Raw genomic sequence first — 21,999 nt, forward strand, 5'->3', positions numbered from 1 at the left:
AGGGCGATTTTTTTCATTTTATTCTTTTTCTTTTTTTTTTTTGTTTTTGTCGATTAGAATGGCAAAGATGTCTTGGGAAGTCTCTTCAAATGGCAGATTGGTCAAAGCTGAGCAGCTAAGATCAGTTCAGCAACAACAGCATGCTTCCATGTATCCCTTCTTGCACTAACATGAGAGAAATCTGAAAAGGACAGGTAAGGCTGGTTCGTTTAATGTTGTGATTGGTTACGATCCAATTTCAAAATTTTTAACAATTTGAAGATTGGGAGTGGAGTCTTTGAACCAACCCACTCTGAGCCATTCTTCTTCTCTGCCAACCATTTGTTTACTTTTCAGTACCTGCAATACAAATGGAATGAAGCTACTCTTTTGGTTGAAGACTAACAAAGACAGTTCACAGTTGCATTACATGCTACTTTGAGGAACCGGTGGAACTGAATAATGTCGCAGGATATCAGTGGAAGTCTCATTTCCATACAGAGCAACTCAATTCATCTCTACAGCTTCGTGACTCACTTCAAGGAAGAAAACTATGGTGACCTGGTCAATCCAACACCGGTTCGTTTGAAAAATACCACACAGTTTTTTTCTTAACCAGACTCAGAAAAAAAGGGTATCACATCCACTAATTGCATGAAGAAAGAGTGAATCTAAGATCTATTCCATTTTTCATATGCTGAAAAAAAAAATTATAAAGCTGAATACAAATTAACTGGACTCCGGCTCTTTTCGGGAAGGAAATGTTTTCAATGTTTGAGACAAAAGCAGAAAAAACACGTTTTCTCCACCTCCGATCACGATCTGTTGGGATGTACTTTTTTTGATGGCAGTTTGAATAACGTTTCAATCTGTTTCTCTTGTTGTTTTTTTTCCAATGCTCTCAAGTCCAAACCTAGAGAGCAACTTATTATTGAGGCGTTGTTATTTACACAATTTAGAAACCGATTCTTCTGAAGAACTCTGATGTTGTTAAGTCAAATTTATTCATATTGCTCTAGCGTGCAATCGTTCTAGTATATCCAAAGATAGTACAAACGTCCCAGAGTCATTCCAATTCTCCAATAAAGTATAACAAGAACACAATTCATTATACTCACCGAAAAAGCGAACAGCTGAATTGTTTAACATGTCACAACTTTGAATTCCTTCTTTTAGATTCTCCATTAGCTTCATTAGAACCTGTTCATTGCTCAAGCATGCTCACAAAGTAGGTGAAAATTTATTGATTCGCAAAAACTGTGAAGGTCTTTCATATTGTCTTGAAAAGTGTTTTTTCTCATTTCTTCAAAAATCGAATTTTCCAGTTATTTGTTTGTTTTGCGATTGTAATAGAACTATTGAATCCACAGACTTGGTCTTTGGCTTAAATGAAAGCCAATTAAATTTACTGTAACAATACATCCAGTTTTTTCTTGTAGAGTAGGAATTTGTGTCGATATTTGGACTAAAATGTGATCAAAGTAGAATTTTTTTTTTATTTTACACCAAAAATGGCCAATTTTTGAAGTACAATATCTCCTACACTATTGGTGTACAGAGCGCTACTTGAGCTTAAATTGTTTAAAATTTAATGTGCTTTAAAACGGGTACATTCACATTTAGTATAAAAATTTTGATAGTTTAGGAGTTATAAAGGCAAAACTAAAAAAAACTACGAAAATTTTGCAGTTTTTCGCGAATTACGCAGCGAGCACAGGTTTTTGAAAACTGCAAACTTAGATATACACTACCCTAACTGACTCAAACAACATATTAAAAAAGCAGGACTACATCGTGTTTTGCGATTTTAGCCCTTTTTTTAATATAATATGACGGGACTATAAATAGTTGTCACTATTACATTTCCAACCATCATACAAGTATAAAAAAGTTAGCTAATTCGCTTTTAGCTAAATGAAATGTTTTATTCTTAAAAGCACACCTGAGTTACACCAAGCTTGCTAGTAGATCTATTGAGTTGAAAAAATATATACATATACATTAAATTTGTAATTTTAAAATGGCAAGGTGAGGATTTTTACGCTAGGTGTGCAGAGGTTTTTCTTCAAAGAACCTTTTTCAGAAAAAAAATTGCATGACCCACTTGTTCACGGACCACTTCTATAGTTGAAACATCGATTTTTACCAGAAGTCAGTTTTATAGTCAGAGTTGACTTTGTTTTGTTTGGCCAAAAAGAAATGGTTATTTAAGGTTATTTTAGGTTACTTTAACTCAGAAAGTAGGCACTAATTTTCTTGCAAAGGTGACTTTAAACAAATTTACATTAAATTTGTGTCACCTTTCCTCCAACTACAGCACTGCCTACAATACTAGAACATACATTTTCAGCCTTTATTGCACATTGAGAACTTAATTGTATGCTTTTCAAACTGATACATGAATGTGTTAGAATAAATTCAAAAACATAAGATTGAATGTACACATTACATTTTCAAAACTTCTTTAGTTATGGGTGAGATTCAAACTCAGCTGCCAGTTAAAAATAGTATAAACAAAGCTAAAATTAAACAAACCTTGAAAGACAATAGACAATTCCACACATGTTTTTGAATTTTGTTTTTATAAGCTCAATAATTTCAGCAACAACAGTTTTTGTTTTAGGTCGAACTTCATACTTCAAATTAGGTCGATTGAAACTTTGAAGAAACCTAAACAACAAAATTAATAAAATAAATGTTGATTATATTAGCAGTTGATAAAATAGTAAGATGTTGGTTAATTGAATTAATTGCCATTAAATATGGTTAAACTGAATAGAGCAATAAAATTTTAAAAAAGTCCCAATGCTATTGTATATTTTAAAATAATATTTTTTGGCTCAGTAATGAATGTATCTTATACTGAGCATAAACAAATATTTAAATTCTACTTATGAAAATCTTCAAAATTTATCTGTATTACATTGCAGTCAAGTTCACTTTATACTGCATGTAGAGTTCATGTTCTTCATAGAGTTCATGTGATGAAACGGTAATCTAACATATTTGGAGTTTCTGTAGGATATTTTGGGCAAACAAATGGTACCTCTGTTACTGCGGAATCACCCCTTTATTCTATATCAAATCAATTTTTAAGAAAAATAAGTGGAAGAAAAAATAAAATGAATAAATTTTTTTTTCAGTAGTGTCTTTGTTAACTGAAATTCATTAATGCTTGTTGTTTTTAGAATATCAAAATGTTCCTATAATAATTTCTTTTCATATGACTTATATTCTAAAATTTTATAACTCACGTTTTAAGCAAAATCAATAATTTTTATTTCTTGATTTTTTCCTGAAAGTGAACGTTGCAGCCCAATTCATGTGACGATCACAAAGTACTAGCCTAAAAGTGATGTTCACTATACTGCCCTGGGCAGGTAAAGGGCAGTGACTGCAAATTTTTCACTTTTTTGCACTTTTGTCATCTGTTGTACAACAATACATCTGGTTGGAACTTATAAAATTGAAATGTAATTAAGTGCAGAAAGAGAGGTAAGGTATAACAGGAAAATTATTGAAATTCTATCATTAAAACTGCGAGGTTACATGTTTAAGTTAATAATATGCTTGCATTCGACGAACCTCACCGGTCGACCGGTGAGTAACCGGTTGCTAACCGCAGCGCTCTTGAGAGCTACCGGTTAACTGGTTGCTTCTGATGTCGTTTTATGAGCCTCACCGGTTGATCTACCGGTTGACCGCAACTCTAGCTGGTTGATTGGTTGATGGAACCACGTCACATTTTTGACCAATTATATGTATTTTTCACATTTGTGTTATTCGTCTGAGTCATGTCTGCGCAAGTAACCGGTGAGCAACCGAAAGCGTTCGATGAAGCATTGATTCGTAAGCAACGGTTAGTAACCACTGATGTCATTGCTGTCACGTGATTAACCAACTGGTCGCTACCTGTCGTGCTCGTCGAAGGTAAGCTATGTTGACACTTAGGAACTAAATTTTAATGTTTATTTTTCTACATTATTTTTGAACATGAAAAGGTTTAAGTTATTCTACAAACCATTTTGGTGAATTCATTCCTAGCTGATGAAGAATATCACTTCTAACTCTTTGAGTAGCTGTTGCAGTTAAAGCCATCATTGGTACATTAGGAAATTTTTCACGAAGAATTTTTAAACGCTTGTAATCTGGTCTGAAGTCATGACCCCACTAAAACAAAAACATTAAACAAATAAGCAATGAAAAATTTAGAAACATTTCTTGTCTTACAGAACACTAAATTTTAAAGTTAACTTACCTGGCTCACACAGTGTGCTTCATCAATAACAAAACGTTGAATCACTTTTCTTGCATAAAGACTTTCAAGAGAGGATACAAGTTTTGCACTTGCACAAATCTAGAATTGAATACATCAAAGTTACATATACCATGCATGTAAACATTTACAGCATTTTATAAGCCCTAGAAACCTATTTATTTCTCATTAATGCATAAAAGCTAATAATAATAATAAAAAAAAATCTTGCATCAAAAAGAAGGCAGAATAAGACTTGTACAAAAGCATATTTTTCTCACAATAAAAATGTTTCTGAAAAACTTACCTTTTCTGGGGTCAAATATAGTAATTTAAGGCTGGGTTCCCTAGATGAAAGTTGCCGATAAATATTATTGGCTGTAGTTGTATCAGTATCGCCAGTTAAACTGCTAGCATTAATCTACAAAAAATCCAAAAAATAAATTTATTCTATTGCAGTACATGAAATAGTACAACTATACTTAAATGGACGCCCAACTAAGGGGGGGGGGGGGTCATGGTGCAGAATGCACCATTGAAATTTTTTAGGGGGTTTCAGGGGTATTTTCCTTTTTTTGGGAAGGGTTCTTGCACTGCAGGGGCCTTTGTAGGGTTTGGATGGGGGAGGGGGGGTGCCATTGTTCTTGGGGCACCCTGGACATTTATATCCAGTCAAAAACCGATTCATAAAGAATTCAGATTGACCTTGACATTGATTGTTGGAATGTCAAAAGGAAAACTCAGCTTTTGTTTGGTTTAAAGTCAGTTATTTTTTATTTTTGCCAAGCATTTTTTCTCCCCATTTTAGACTGACTAGAAAATTAAGAATAGTTATTACAAAGCATCACAAAAAGGAAAAAAAAAAAAAAAATCTTGAAACGCATAAAACACTTGAAAATGATATGTGCTTTGCAATTTGTGCCCTTTTAGGCACTCAAGTCACTTCAATACTGACAGGTTGCCATTGGCAAAAAAAAAAAAAAAAAAAAAGTCTCCAAGGCACAAGGGAGCAACTCAATATCATTATACTAGTGGGAGAAGAGTGGGAGAGATTTTAGCAGTTTCACTCTTGGCATCCTGGAGGAGAGGGGACACAGCCTTTCTAGAAATCAAGGCTGTGGCTGAACCAGGAAGGAAAGAAATAAGAAAAGGTTAATAAACTGAAATTTAGGTGCAACATTCCTAAAGCATGTCACATGTTCATACAGCTGGAAATTTTGCCTTCTTGAATGAAAAAAAAAAGAAAAAGCTGTTAAATGTGAAAGGGAAAAGTTTTGTTTGTGAAAGATTAATTAGAAAAAACAAAAATTCCTGTAAAGGAAGAAAAGGTATGTCCATGTGTAAAAAATTTGGCTTATCTTCATCAACTGTTTTGACTTTATAAAAATGCTTTTGAATTACATGTAACTAATTTTAAGAGGCTTAAGAAATGTGGAAAATAAGACAGATAAAAAATTATTAAAATGGTTTAGTCCAATGCAAGAACTATGAATTACAAACTAACTGACTCATTTTGGAATATCCCCACTACACCTACCCCTCTATAAATTTATTTCAGAAAAGAAAATTAGATGATATATATTAAGAACATAATTTTCATTAATTATACCTATGAGGCATATAGGTTTTAAAAAATCAAGCTTTTTCTAAACCAATTATATTGTAAGTTTAAATTTAGTTTACATGTATACAGAGCATTTAGAAAGTTTAAACATTAAAATGATACTTAGGTTTAGCCAGCAACTGGATTTAAGGAGCATTTTTACACGTCCCAATCTCCTTATCAAAACCGGGTCCAATTGTATTTTAAACATATTCTTAAATATACAGATATATTTAAATATATATATTTCCTTCAACTACATAGACAGGGTAAACATAGATACCCTCCCACATAAAAGCCTTTTACATTAAATAACAATCTAACAGTAAAGTAATGGCAAATTTTGCTGTTATGCACTAGAAAGTTTTATCAAAAAAAAAAAAAACTACATCGTTATGTTAAAAATAATGACTTGCTTATATATTTTTATGATTCAACCTTTATTTAAATTGTATGTAAATTCCAATCATTGAGAACATGATTGTTTGAATACTAAATGGTATTCTGAAGAAAAAATAAAAGTTCCTTAGAGTGCTCAAGTTGAATGTTACATTTCATAAACTGCACAAAAATTCTGAGAACAATAACTTAAGCTATTATACTATTCATCAAGCAATATTTAATTCTAATTTAGGATTTAAAGGAGGAAAATATGCTTGTAGCTTCATTTTTATAGTCATAACATTAAACTAAAATGCTTAATAACTCCTATTTACGAGCAGTTTTAAAAGAAAGAACCAAAGTTCAACACAAGAACAACCAGTTTAATTAAACTGCTAAGTGCAATAGTGAAGTGTTTTTGTTTAAATACACTGATGGTTTATAATTGCATTGATAAAATAAGAATCACTAATTATTGAATTGTAGGGATGTGTCGTTCATGAACGAACGGATAAAAAAAAAACGAATCTTTAAAATGAACGGATTCGTTTGTTCACTTAAAAAATGAACAACCGTTCTTTTGAACACTGAGAAGTTTGGAACATTGTACTGATGCACTTGTGATAAAATCATTTTTTTTTTTCAATTTCACTAATCTTCAAATTTTTAACACTTAATCAGTCAAAAATTTTTTTCCTCAGTGCAGTACAATGTATTCATTTCGAAGCTTTTTACTTTCTGCATTATTAATCATTTTTCTTTAACCGTTGCAGCTCATTTGCGAATTTGCAATGTATCCATTAGTAATGTTTTGTGTAACTTGTTTGAGCTACTAACAAAATATTTGGACTTTCCACTTCCTGCCCAGTGCCCACACACCTGCTAAAATCCTTCTCACGCTTTCTGTCAGCAAATTTTTTTCTGAAAATACCTCTATCATTTTTTTGGTGATCCTTTTGTCTTCCATGACACATCCCTCCTAGCAACTACCATATATTGATTTGGCTTCCATTTGAACTTGCTTGGTTTCTTCCAAGTCACTTATTATACATTTAATATCCAGAGATTACTACTGTCTAATCCCCCCCCCCCAATTAAAAAAAAGTGTAGCACTTTTTTTCTGTTCTCATTAGTAATGTGGAATAATTTTGTAGCTATGTCATGGTTGGCAGATGTTTGTTTTTGGGGTCAAAAAAGTCTGTTTTGACAACTTACGCCAGTTTCAGAACTGTGCGAGGAACTGACGGTGCCCGGGGCGAATGTTTCCTGGCGCTCCCACTTGCAACCATACTACTCTTAGAGATATTATATTTATATTTAGAATTAGTGCACTATTTCACATAAGTTCAATTTTGCAAATTATTTTATGTCACAAACAGTTTATTTTTTTGTATAGTAAAATTTAGTAACTTAATTTTGTGACATGCTGAAATGGAACCTGCGATTTTTGGAATGGAAAATATATATCTAATCATTCAGCAATAGAGAAATATCTTACAAAATGAACTATACCTTGTTTATGTAACTAAAATTGAATAGATATATTTTTTTTAATTCAGTTTTCACCTTCATATTTTCTTACTTTAAGATAATTTTAGCTAGTTTTCCTTCAAAGAATATTACAGATCTAATGAAACATTTTGAATGTATGTGAGTATGTCTTGCAGAGAGATCACCTGCAACTTTTTAAACGAACGAAGTCGTTCAAATGAACGAGTTGAATGAACGATCCTCTGATGAACGGAGTATTAAAAAAAGCGACATTGCCCACCTCTAGTTTCTACTAACCGAGATTTCCAACACTAACGGTCCTAATTAGCTCGGATAATTGAGGTTCTACTATACAACAGTATGAAAAAGTAACTCTGCTGTGATGAATAGAAAAAATTTCAGGCAACTCATTAAAATTTGACTTACATCCAAAGAGCACAATTTTTGAACTTGATCCATAATCAAAGACCTTAATGGTGATATCACAATAGTTACACCTGGTGTAACTAAAGCAGGCAATTGATAACACAAACTTTTTCCTCCACCTAAAAAAAGGGTTATCAAAATAATTATTTGCAGATAACTAGTACTTACAATGTAGAAAAAAAAAAAAAAACCCTGAATAAAACTTAATAAAATTTACTGAATGCTGAGTTAAAATACAGGGTGTCCGAAAAGTCCTTGACATATTTTCAAAATTTATAGAAAAGCAACATATTGTTGTATGAATAAGAGGTTTGCGCCATAATACTTCACCTTTTCATGACTTTTTTATAGCATCGTAAAAAAAAGTAATGATAAGTAATTAACATTGACGACTGTACCGTCACAGTGGGAAAAAGAAACATCATGTGAGATTTTAATCATGTTATTAAACATAATGCAATACCCTTCATTTCCAGAGTTTAATATGTGCCCCGTATCTTGATCGAACCACATCTAAACGGTTCTCAAGTTCATCTTATGTCACAAACAGTGCACACAATGAGTTCTGGTAATGAAAGGTATTGCTTTAAGAATAAAATGGTTAATTATCTCGCATTACATTTCTTTTTCTTGCTGTGGTCATACAGCAGTCAATACAAATTCAATTCTTGAACCTATGGAGCATTTTGGTGCAAACTGCATATTCATACTACAATTTGTAACTTTTTTTAACAATTTTTAAAATGTGTCAAGGACTTTTCGGACACCCTGTATATTTCCTTCATATCTGATGGTAGTAATTAGACTTCAAAGATGTACATTGAAAATTCATTTATCTTATTTATTCTAGAACATAAAACACACTAAAGAAATTATGTACATTGCAAAACATATTCATCATAAAAATCATCTTATAAATATTCATTAATGATGTAGTTTCATATACTTAACTGTGGGCATCAGTATAAAACAATCTTCTAGTAGTAAAGCAGCATTAATTGCTTCCAGTTGATTATGGCGAAAAGTTTTCAGTCCAAAAGTAAAGCGAAAAACATTTAACAAGTCTTTTGAAAAGGGAAAGTTCATTCCTTTGAATTTCAATGAGGTGCCATCATCTCTTTGATTCCCAATAAAATTTCCAATGAGAACTTTGAAAAACGAATAGTATTAGCAATTGCATAGATAAATATTAAAGAAAGCAAATTGCTTTATTTAGTGTTAGAATAAATACAGCATAAAAATAATAGCACAGAAATAGTTTTTTACACATTACATATTTACTAGTACATAAATAAAACAAGTTCATACTTAATTAGATAGTACTTTTACTCTGATAAATTTAGAAATGAGTTTACAGTAAAGTAAGGCTGGGCAATGTAGGCAATGTTGTTTTAGAAAACTTCTACATCATGATCCATCGCCATGTTGTGATGCATCACAATATTAATATTTTTCAAATTTATTTTTCAAGTTTTATTTGCTTGTTTAAATTTTATAGGACCTAAATTAGATTATGCCAGATATTTGCAAAAAAAAAAAAAAAAAAATTAGCACAAGCAAAAAGATTATGTAAAAAAAAAGGGCAGAAACTGCAAGATGGCAATAAATATTGCACCATGCATTTTGAGACAAAGGTCTTTGTTCGCTTATGATACCTCCCAAAGCATTTGTTTGAAAAGTTTCCTATGACTGTGTACACCTTTGCTGTTAAGTCAGATTGGCTTGACATAATACTACGTCAACAATGGTGCAACAAAAAAACACAATTAAAGCAGCAACGATTACGGATCGGTGTTTGTACAGTACACCAGTGGTTGGATTTATAGTCAATGCGGTATTGATGCATCAGTTTAGAGAAAAATTTTAAGCCAGTTTAATGTTGTGGGATGGACACCGGTCATTTGTGATGCATCGCTCAGCCCTGGTATACAGATTTTACAATGCACAGCAGCTTGTGGGCTTTTTGAAGCTCTTCCAGCTTTTGTGGGAAAGAATCTGCCAAGGTATGTAATACAGTTTGCACATGTCTTGATTAACACAGAGGAAAAACTGTAACCCATTTCCACTTTTTGCTAAGAGTTAATATTTATTAATCATTTTTATTCAGAATGGAACCTTTTTTTTACAAAATATTTTAATGACAAGAGTCTTTAAAAAGTTTTTATTGGGGAAAAACTTTTAAATCTTACCTTTTTCATTCTCCAGATCAAAGTTTTGAGCATTTTCATGCAGAGCTAAGAAAATGTAAAATAAATTTTCATTCATTTATAAGATAAAAATCTTAAATACGAAATGATTATGCACATATTTTAGAATGATTAAGGATTGCTTTATCCATCACTCCTTGCAGACACACCTTACTGTTTTATGCAGCTATAAGGTAAATCTTTTACTGTGATGTATTGAGTCTTTGAGCATATAAAAGAAAGGTTACCATATCTGATTGTTGGTCCACTCCTATTTTTACTTTTCATCAATACAAATGGATTAATTTTTGTTAATTTGTATGCTGTCTATGCAAAAATTATCTAATATACAGCCTGAGAAAAGGGTGGGTGCTGTTTACCAGACTATAACAAAAAAGGCACAGGTGCTTAACTAAAGAAGGGGGGGGGGGGGGTATTCAGAAAATTTCTATTCTTTTCTTGTTAGTCTTGTTGATGGTACTTGCAGGAATGGATTGAAAAAAAGGACCCTGGGAGTGTCCGCCCCATTTGCAAAATTTTATCAAATTCGCTTTAGCTACACACATACATTAGGTAGTCAGAAGTGCATTTTTGAAACTTTGATTTTAAAAGAATTTTGGGAGAGAGTGCCCAGACCTATGCCAGACCCTGAGCAAGATGCGGCAGACCTTTTCCTAATTTCAGCAAAGATGATCTAAGCTTCAGAACATAGAACTTGAATCAGATTTTTCAATCACCTTTCCAATCAGATTTTGCTTTTAGAACTTAGGCTTTAAAAAAAGTTCGTAGGTTCTCTGAATCTTCTATCCCCTCCTCTAAATATTGCCAAAGATGGTTCTAATTTTTCATATTTACGGCTTCAAATACAAAAAATTTCCACAACGATTTCTCGAACATCCTCTTCTATAACATCATTGAAGACCATCTACAACTGCATTTTGGGAGCTTCAATTTTGAAAAATTGATGAGAAGTGGCCCCAGAACCTTTCATTCCACTAACATTACCAAAAGATTGTCTAAAAGTACATTTCTGAAGCTACAACTTCGAAAAATTACCACGGGAACTTCACAGCCCTTTGCTGATATCATTGAAGATAGGCTTAAATTTTGCTTTTACGGCTTCATTTTCATTGCATACTGACAGTTCGGTTATACCATCTAAAAACTGCAATTTCGTTCTTGTTATGGACTTATGTCCGGAATAGACAATAACCTAGCTGGAGGCAGATGTTGTCTCATTGATGGTGAGAGTGTCAACAAACTGGTAGCTGAAGCAAATGTATCTCTTCAGTCCGTCTCTGAACGGCATAACTAAGCTGTTGGTATATTGCATGAAGTTCTGCCATAGCCTTGGCTTAAAGGCCATAACTTACTGCTTAATATCCAAGCTTTGCCTTCAATTAATGAGTTCAACTGTATTGATTCTGCAGACTATAGTGAGCTAAATTTACTTTAGCTACCAGTTTGTTGGCCCCAGGGTTTGTCGATATATATATATCGGTCAATATATATCACAATATATATACAATATTTATTCTGAAAATATCATGATATTTTGACATTTTAGGTATTTATTTTTTCAATTTCAATATAAAATTTTATCAATCATAGTAATATTATTCATTCACTAATAAAAATAACCAAAAAGTTACGTACTGTATTTTTATGATGCATTAAAACATCATTAATATAACAAAGTAATACAATATTCTTTTTTTATTTTCATAAAATTATTAGTAATGTAACAATCTTCATATTACAAATGCCTAATTAAATATTAAACATCAGTGAAAAAAAAAATGTCTTATGACACTGCACTGACTAATGCATTTTTTTTTTACGTCTGAATCATATAACTGTGTAAAAGTAGCTAACAGAAGAAAAATGAGTAAAATTAACTCCATTAAAATTGATAAAAATGTAAAATGAAATATTAGATATAAATAATGAAAGAAACCATAATTTTAAGTCGACATATTGTAATAACTATAGAAGAAAATAAAGAGTGATTTGAGGACGCATTTACTATTTTGAAGATTTTAGTTTGTGCTGATTGAAAATATCGGATATATAACAAAATATCGGATATTTTCGAAAATATTATGATATTTTCGAACCCTGGTTGGCACCCTGAGTTTCAACAAAGTGACATATGCTTACAGCTCGGTTATTGTCCCAAACTGATGAGTCTATTGACAAGGACAAAACTGCTGTCTCTAGATGATGGCAAAACCATGATGTCAGTACACTGCATGTAGTATATAAATACACACACACACACATATATATATATGCCATATGATGTTTAAAAAACTATAAAATATTTTTCTTCAAGAAATTGAGCATGGAACTTATTCTCAAAACATTCCACTAATCATTTTGTTTCATTGAACTTAATAAAAATTAATTATATTTAAAGGCTTACCTGGAGAATTTGCTTCATCATCACTTATGTCATATATCGTTGGGTCAAATTCTTGAGTCTCAATATCTTCAATGATATTTATTGATTGGTTTACACTGTTATTTTTCGCAAAGTAATCAGAAGAGGTAGGTTTTTGTTGTTCAAACTTCTCAGGCTCAAAGGTAGAACTTTCTTTTTTTCCTCCATCATAGATATTGGATTGAGAATTAAATTTATCAGCAGTAGTAAACAATGGTACTGATTTCAATTTTTGAAATTCTGAAGATGATTCTAAGTTACTTGTACTACAGTCTATATCTGTCATTAAGTTATTAGAAGCACTAGCAGTTGCTTTTGAGATTGAAGAAAAGCTATTTTTTGCTTCATTTTGTTGGTCTAATATCTTTTGCCTACAGGGAATAAAAACAAAAGACTGAATTTTGAATAATATAAGCTACTTAAAACAATGTTCACACACCATTTTGGTAGAATATTTTACACAACAACATGCAACTCAATTTCAAATGATTTTATTATTTGTCAGAAAAAAAAGATTACTTGTAACAAACAACATTGGAATGCAAAAAACAATTATTAATTCCAAAACATGTATGTATGTAACTCGGTTTTAAAATAAAGAATTTTAATGTCAGAAAAAAAAAACCTTCGTATAATCTGTGCCGACTGCGAATAATACGATGGCAAAAAACAAAGTTGATTTTCATTCAACATTCAATTTTAGCAATTAAATTAAAAATGCCAAGTAATAACTTTTTAGCTTTCTTCAGTATTAATTTAAAAAACAAAGAATTTTTTTTTTGAAAACGTGATTACAGTACGGTAATTATTTCAAGACAATGAGTAAAGGCAAGGGAGCCAAGTCATTAATGACGACTTCCCCTTTGCTTATAGGGTTGTTAATTATACGTAGCATTCAACACTTGGAAAGAAAATTCAAGTTACATAAAATATACAACTTCACAGACACAGAAGCAATCTTAGGAAGTTCATCCTGAAGTTAATAAGTTAAGATTCAATACTTTGACATGGAGGAAAAAGATGCAAAAATATGCAGCAGTGTATCATTGCATCTCATTAGCTTTACTTTTTTTTAAACAAATAATTGGCAGAAAATGTGTAGGGAAGGATACTTAATTTTGCAAAGAAAAAAAAATTTTTTTCATTTAATCAATTATCCCCGAATGTTCGTTATTTTTTTGAAATTTCTTGATATTTCCCTGATTAATAAAGTTCCTTGACTTTTCCCTAATCTCTCTGATCTGTCCCCGTCCTGTGGAAAACTGATCGTTATGTGACTGAAACCTCCATTCAGTCAGAGGAAAACAGATCTAAAAGAAATACTGATGACAGAAATAGATGTCTAACAGAAAACTAAAATTAGTGTAAAAATATGACAAATTCATCGCCAAATGCAATCAAATAATCACATGACTCACCTATGAACAATATCCAAGAGCATAATTGCTGAAAAATGCCGGATGTTTCCTCATTTTGTTTGGTGCTTTCCTCAGAGCACAAAATGGACAGCGGTACAAAAAATATTTAAGATTTTTGGCTTTATTGATGTGTCCAAAACAAAATGATTATTGGTTAAAATGTGGTGACCGAGCCGTAATATCAAGTATCGAAATATTATTGCATGAATTGGAGTGAAATCATAAAATACCACTTTAGGAATTCGGACAAGGGAGGCTTTTGGTTATAATAATATTTGGTGACATTAGGAAACTAGGGCAAAGTAACAGCAACATGGTTAGGTGAGTTCACACAATTCTTGGCACCATGGTCATTCCAAAAGTTACAATAAAATATAATAACTCTGCCAAATAAATAAATTACGTCATAAGAAACTAATTAACTTTACAGTAAAATTTAAAATAATCAGCCAAATAAATTTAAAAAAAAATCATGGAATAACATTAAAAGTTTTATTAAAATGCAAAATAATCTTCCAACTCTGTTGTTAATTGTCAAGCGACCATGTTGGAGCAATGCTGTCTGAAACTTGCCAAGCTTCTGACACTGAAGAATATTTGTTTACAATTGGATACTTTTTTTTAATTTTGAAAATAAGACAGAGATCAGATATTCTGAGCAAATTTGACTAGTGTGCTGAAGTTTGGTAATTTTAAGATTGTTAGTGTGTAAAAACAAGAAATTTAAAGCATTTCATGATTTTTAAAACAGCTGAAGCACTCGTATAAATCATTAACTTTCACACAAATAATTTGATTTTTTAAAACTTTTGTATATTTATTCACAAAATTATCTACTCAACTTTTTCATATCTACTGCCTTAAATGTTGTGTAATGGGATCGTTTCCAAAATTTTAAAAGTATTTTTTCTGAATGAGCATGCTTAAAAACATAGGATCTGACCATTTTTTAAATAATTTATTTAAGTTTAATATTTAAAAAAATATATATACTGAAATTGGTGCGCTTTTATTGTTTACACTTCTGTCGTGTGACATCACAAATGATGAAATGCCATTCAATGTTGCCATTCACAGAACAAAATATTTAATTCGCATCTTTACTCAAGTGTATTTGCAACGATATGGTTGATAGCAAGCGTAGAGTGCAATTTTAACTAGCTGCTTGATTATCATAACGTGGAAACGCAGCAGAAAGATGAGCCAAATTGCATCATTTGTGATGTCATAAAGTCCATGCCTTGTTTGAAAAATCGGACATTTAAAAAAATTAATTAAAAAAAACTGTTGGGAAAATAAAAGTAGTTTCTGGGTCACGTAATTTTTTTTTTGCTCATTCTATCCATTTCAATGACTAAAAGTAGTACTTTTGACTAAAGGAAACCACCCCAGTGTCTGAAATCCATACAAGAGTCAAGATGTAAGCAATGAAATCCTGAATTAAACAGTGTGTAGGAAGATGGAAATAACATTATGAATGTAAGTAAGGCTAAAAAAGAAGAAATTCATCATCCTTTTAGTTTTCATTTTAAGATTTAATTTAAAAATACAGTCGAACCTCGTTATCAAGGCATCTTTGGGACTGTCAACAAAGTGTTGTTATAGCCGGAGCGACATCATAAGAGCAATATAGTTTAAAAAATTCATAATTAAACATTAGCTAACCATAAAATTAGATTTAATGAAGAAATTAATACTGTTTATTTTTTAATTAGATTTAACAAATGAAAATTTGAATTATTGGTGAATATAACAAAAATTATTTAAAAAAAAAAAAACCTTTACTTATTATTTTTTTTTTTTCAATTCTACAATAGCTTCCAATAAAATATTTGATAAATTTTTGAATAACATTTGTCACACTCCTTCTTCCACGAAATTACCAGCAAGAAAGAGACCTATTCAAAACTCTTTTCATTTATGTCTGCAATTTGATTAGATTTTGATGGCTAAGCCCCACCTTTCCCTTTCTAATCCTTTTATCCACTTTAAGAGTTGTGTTTCCCTTTTCAATCTAATGAGGAGCCCCTTATCTCTTTTTCTCTCATGGGAGAAGCTTGTTGTGACCACCTACAGCTTAACAGTAGCTATGGACTTTCTCTTCTATTGCTGCTTTCCTCACACAGAATTGCAATCCACCTGCTTTGAATTCCTTTCTATTGTCCCTCTTGTCAAAATCTGAAACCTGTACCTTTCAGAACTTATCTACTCCCCCCCCCCCCCACCACCATTCTCAAGGCGTCATGCCTGGTCAAATCTCTAGTCAGAGTCTGAAGTTCCTACAACAAATATTTCCAGATGTCTTCATTATTTTACTGAACATTTTTCGATTGCAAAGAAATATTTGATCCAGTCTGCGCAGCTCGAAGCATCGTCGTAACCTGATAGCCAAAAATGTCTATTTGAGAAATATTCTCAACAATTCATTTTGAAAGCTAAGTGTAAACTAAGTGTAAATGTTTTTACTCACTTGTATTTCTTTAATAATGAAAAGGCTGTTAATCTTGTCCCTTAAAGGACGCTTGTTTCAAATCGAGTATCGGGAGAATCAACGTGTAAACATCAGAACGACTTCGAACGACGTGTTTCGTCAGGAAGAAGGATGTGACGTCAGAGCACGAGCGGAGGTGATGTAATCTCCCGATAGCTCCGCGGCAAATCGAATGCTCTGGAAACATCCAGATTGAGCTCTTACGTACGCATATCCGGCGTGACATGCATTGAGTGCGCTGTGTTATATAAGCAAGGGGAAATGAGAAGGAAATCACTTCTTCTGCATTGCTTGCGTTTCTCATTTTCGACTGACGATAGTCGTATTTTTGAGAGGATCGTTCGCTGTTGAGGCGACGTCCTGCACTTAGGGGATGGTTTTTAGAATTTCGACATGAGAGTAAGGGACTTAAAATTTTTGAAACATTTTTAGAATAATTTATGTTAGGGTGCCAAATGTTTTTTTTTGAAAAGATGTTCTTTTGCAACGGACCGGAACTGTTGGAACATAGTAAATGGTGAGGAAGAAGAACCGATTGAAAACAAAGAGGCAGGACTCACAAAAGCCGATATTAAGGATTACCATGTTCGGAGGAGAGCAGCAGTTTCGATGATATTTTTAAATATTGAGCAACGACTTAGGAAGATTATCGAAAATTGCGAAGATCCCCGAGAATCATGGAAAAAGTTGAAATTGTTTTTCTACCCGGATAACAAATGCGCCCGGATGCAACTGTTAATGGAACTGCAAAATTCAAAACCTGAGCGAAATGAAAATATTTCCCTTTTTGCGGCCCGTTTACAACCATTGTTTGATCGAATTAAGGTAACTTATCCCGAATATCCAGAAGATTGTATCTGCTTCCAGCTTTTACAGAACTTGCCTAAAGAATATGATCTTCTAGTCCAAGCAATGCTTACAAGGGGTGACCTGGATTTTAAGTCGAAAAACTGGTAGTGGATCTTGTGATTGAAGAGAACCGCATGGTTTTGAAGACGAAAACTAAGGAGTGGCTTGAGGTGATGACAGTTCAAAATCGGCAGCGATGTTACAGATGTGACAGCATTGGACATCTCAGAAAGGATTGTCAAGAGTTGAGGCAACAAAATCCCACGACGAATCAGTCCCCAAGTCCAGTCAACGAAAGAGGAAGCACCACAGGACATGGAAATTCTAGAGGAAGATCGAACCAACGAGGAAGGAATCGTCGACGGAGAGGAGCTAGATATAGAAATACACCGGACTGGTGGAGATCTCCATCGACTGACAGATGTGAGTATAGATCCTTTTTCTTATCAGAGGCAAATTTAAATGAAGTAGGGGTAAAGGAATCGACATGGATTTTTGACACGGCGGCCAGTCATCATTATACCCATAACCAGAACTGGTTTAGGACATTTTCTCCCTTAACGGATGTACAAATGGCAGTAGCAGTCAAGAAACAGACTTTTCCCATTGAAGGCAGCGGGGAAATTAAAGTTTGTTTTGGAAATATATCTGTTGTTTTAGAAAATGTCATGTATTCACCAAGGTTAAGGAGAAATATATTGTCCTGACCCAAATTTGATTTGGGAGGTGCTAAATTTGAAGGGGGTGGTGGCTCCGTGAAAGTACTAGATAAAACTTGTAAAATGATTTTTAAAGCAAATTTAGAAAATGGTTTATATATTGTTGATTCTGTAAAATCGAACCAATTGCCTGATAATGAAAATACTTTTTTAGAGTCCAATCATATAAATATTGAAACCTGGCATAAACGTTTCGGACATATAAATACAGAATGTATCCAAAAGACAGGGAGTTCACAAGCTGTTAATGGTTTAACAGAATTTAAAAATGTTAAAACTAATTGTGACACTTGTAAAATAGGAAAATTCAGAAGAGTGAGTTTTAAACCTATTGGGGATACAAAGTCAGACAGTCCGTTGAACTTGCTTTTTTGTGATGTTTGGGGGCCTTGCAATGTTGAGGGTAGAAATGGAGAACGTTATTATTTATCTGTTATAGATGATTTTTCAAAAAAAAAGTTCTCTATACCCTATAAAGTTTAAAAGCCAAGTACCCGAAATTTTGATGAATCATATCATAAAAGTGGAAAATTTTTTGGGAAAGAAAGTCAAAGCAGTAAGGACAGACAACGAGACTGTGTTCGTAAACCATGAGTTAGATGATTTTTTTTAAGAAGAAAGGCATTCATCATGAATTAACCAATTTCTATTCTCCGAAACAAAATGGGACCGCAAAAAACTAACAGAACAATTGCAGATAGTACGCAGGTGATTTTAAAGGAGAGCGGTTTACCTCAGAATTTTTGGCCAGAGGCAATGAAACATTTCACGTACACTTGGAATAGGGTTTGCCATGCCAATCAGATTAAAACCCCTTTTGAACTTTATGGGGGGAGAAAACCCTCTATAAGGCATCTCCGCGCTTTCGGAACAATATTGTTTGTTGGTGTGCCCTAACAATTAAGAAAGAAATTGGATTTAAAAGCACAAAAGGGTGTTCTCATAGGTTACGCGTTTAATAGAAAAGGATATAGAATTTATCTGCCCGACAGCAACAAAATACTAGAATCAATAAATGTATCGTTCAAAGAAAACTATTTTTTCCAAACTGATTTTCAAAATGAGTCAAATGAGGAGGAGAAACGAGTTCTATCATGGCCCATGGCACTTCCGCCTGCAACCTTGAGCGAGAATGAAACGGCTAATGAACAGCAGAGTTCAGATTTGACAGATTCTGAAAGCTCGATTGCTAGCGGGGAAAGTGAAACACGTTCTCAATCTGAAGATTCTGACAGTGAAAGGGGTTTACACCTACGCGATGCAGTTTGGATGCGAAAAGTAGTGAAAAGACCAGATAGCACACGGAATGATATATATTATTATGAGAGAGGAGAAAAGAAAAGGTTAAGATCTAAACATGACATTGAAAAGTATTGTAAATTAAAAGATATAAAATACGATCCAGATGAGTTTAGTTTTAAAGGGAAAGATCTAACAGAGGGGCAAGTAAATAATGTGTGTGTAAGCTCAAGGAAAAACAATAAGAATTTATGACTAGAAAATGAAATTCAAATCCCTAGGACTTACAAACAATCTTTAAAGGTAAAAGAAAGTGATGAATGGTAAAAGGCAATGGAGACTGAGCTAGAAATTATGCATAGCCGAAAAGTCTGGAATTTGGCAAAATTACCGGAAAATGTTGTTCCAGTAGGGTCTCGCTGGGTTTACACTTTAAAGAAAGATGAGAAAGGGGTCGTTAAATCTTATAAGGCCAGATTGGTTGCGAACGGCATGCATCAGATCAAAAACCAAAATTTTGATGAGACATACAGCCCAGTATGTAATTTTGGAATAATTAGATTTCTTTTCTCTGTTAATTACACGTGCAAATTGGTTAAATATACAGTGTGATGTAAAGAGCGCTTACTTATACGCTCCAATTGATGACTTGATATATATGAGCCAGCCTCCTGGTTTTGTAACAAAAGGAAAGGAAGATTATTTTTGTAAATTAAATAAGGCTATTTACGGGTTACACCAGAGTGGACGCTTATGGTTTTATGAATTATATCAAGTTTCATCACAAATTGGTTTTAAGAAATTTGAATCATGTAATTGTGTATATTTTAATCCTAATGTTCTATTGCTTGTATATGTTGATGATATTGTGATTTTTGGTAAAAAGGAAAGTCATATAAACAGTGCAATTAATTCTTTAAGTAAGCATTTTGATTTGAAGGTATTGGGAAGTACAAAGAAATTGTTAGGGGTAGAATTTGAATTAATGGGAAAGGAATTGTATCTACATCAAACTTCCTATATAGAAGAAGTGTATAATCGTTTTAAGAAATTCAAATTCCCATCTACCTCTCTTCCAATTAGTAAAGGCATTGTTTACTCTAATTCTGACTGTCCTAAGACAGAAAATGAAAAGTTTGAAATGACTAAGTTTCCTTTTTGCAATTTGTTAGGATGTTTAGCATTTATAGCCAATAGAACACGACCAGACATTGCATATACTGTAAATTTATTTAGTCAATTTCAGAATAACCCAGGGAAACGTCATTGGGATGGGCTTTTAAAATTGTTTGGATATGTTTATCAATCCCGAAATTTAAAATTAAAATTAAAATGCAGTAAAATCCAAATAGTAGCTTTTTCAGATGCAGAATTCGCATCAAATAAAGATGACAGAACTTCTTTGGGGGGTCAAATGATTATGTTAGACAAAGCTCCTATTGAATGGAGAACTTTTAAAGAACGGAGTGTTAGTTTATCAACCATGGAATCGGAGCTCATAGCATTGACAGAAGCGGCAAAAGAAACAATGTGGTTTGACAGAATTTTGGAAGAATGTTTGAAAAATAAACTTTTAAAGTTCATAAAAATACAGGAGTAAACATATTGATGTGAAATTATTTTTCATTCGTGACTTGACTGCTAAAGATATTTTTACTTTTTCTTATGTAGAAAGTAAATCTAACTTATCAGATATTTTCACAAAGCCACCAACCCAAAACGATTTAAAATTTTTTCAAGAAATTTTTTTCAATTCAAGTGATTAATCTATTGTAGAAAGTGTTTGTAATTTTTGATAATCATTTTTTCGATGATAAGCAGTCATTTGTGAGAAACACGTGCAGAAAGTCATTTTTATATGTTTTTGTTAAATATTTTCATATGGATTGTCAATTTAAATTAATGTAAAAATGAGCTTATATACTCCTATTTTTTTTTATTTTTTGATCAAAAATGAAGCTTGAGCTTATATTCAAAACTGTTTATTATGATTATACATATTATACAATTGTTGTTAAATTGCTGATATTAGAACAGTTACTTGTGGTTTTTATCGTTATTTTTCAGATTAAATCTGATGTCTGTCCACCCACATGAGCTTTTGTCAACTACGTGATTTTTTAGATAAGTGACATTTTGAGAAGACGTGAACCCCAAGATACGATCAAAAAAAAAAAGGAAAAATGTGAAGAAATGTGTGACTGAGAATTTTTTGAGTGAATTTAGTTGAACTTTTTTTCTCTAGGATTTCTATAGGACTTTAACAATTATTTTTGTGATATTATTGTTGTAATGTGCAAATGTTGTTTTGCTTAAATTCAAGAAGAATATTAAGTGTTTGTTTTTACAAAATGTTGAAACTAACAAATTTTTGAGACGATAAAAATTAACTAACGTGAGATTTAGATTTAAAAATTTACTAATTTTTTCAGTGATAATTGTTTTTAAAGAAATTTTTGAAGAGTGGGAATTTTTTTGAAATTTAAATCAGATAATGCTTGAAATTAAATAAATATGTG

The 21,999-nt window shown here is 32.3% G+C and overlaps 1 protein-coding gene across 1 annotated transcript in view; it reads right to left on the reverse strand.

Moving 5' to 3' along the window:
• Positions 1 to 225: 225 nt before the first annotated feature.
• LOC129224919 (recQ-like DNA helicase BLM) overlaps positions 226 to 21,999 on the reverse strand; it is a 35,620-nt gene continuing 13,846 nt past the window's right edge. The window contains exons 9-15 of the mRNA XM_054859467.1: positions 12,747 to 13,135; positions 10,325 to 10,369; positions 8,136 to 8,254; positions 4,542 to 4,655; positions 4,238 to 4,336; positions 4,048 to 4,149; positions 226 to 339 (exon numbers count right to left, since the gene is read on the reverse strand). Coding sequence (XP_054715442.1) covers positions 226 to 339; positions 4,048 to 4,149; positions 4,238 to 4,336; positions 4,542 to 4,655; positions 8,136 to 8,254; positions 10,325 to 10,369; positions 12,747 to 13,135 — 982 coding nt within the window. The remainder of the gene's footprint in view (positions 340 to 4,047; positions 4,150 to 4,237; positions 4,337 to 4,541; positions 4,656 to 8,135; positions 8,255 to 10,324; positions 10,370 to 12,746; positions 13,136 to 21,999) is intronic.

The sequence above is a fragment of the Uloborus diversus genome, chromosome 6, assembly GCF_026930045.1.
Source record: "Uloborus diversus isolate 005 chromosome 6, Udiv.v.3.1, whole genome shotgun sequence".
Lineage (NCBI taxonomy): Eukaryota > Metazoa > Arthropoda > Arachnida > Araneae > Uloboridae > Uloborus > Uloborus diversus.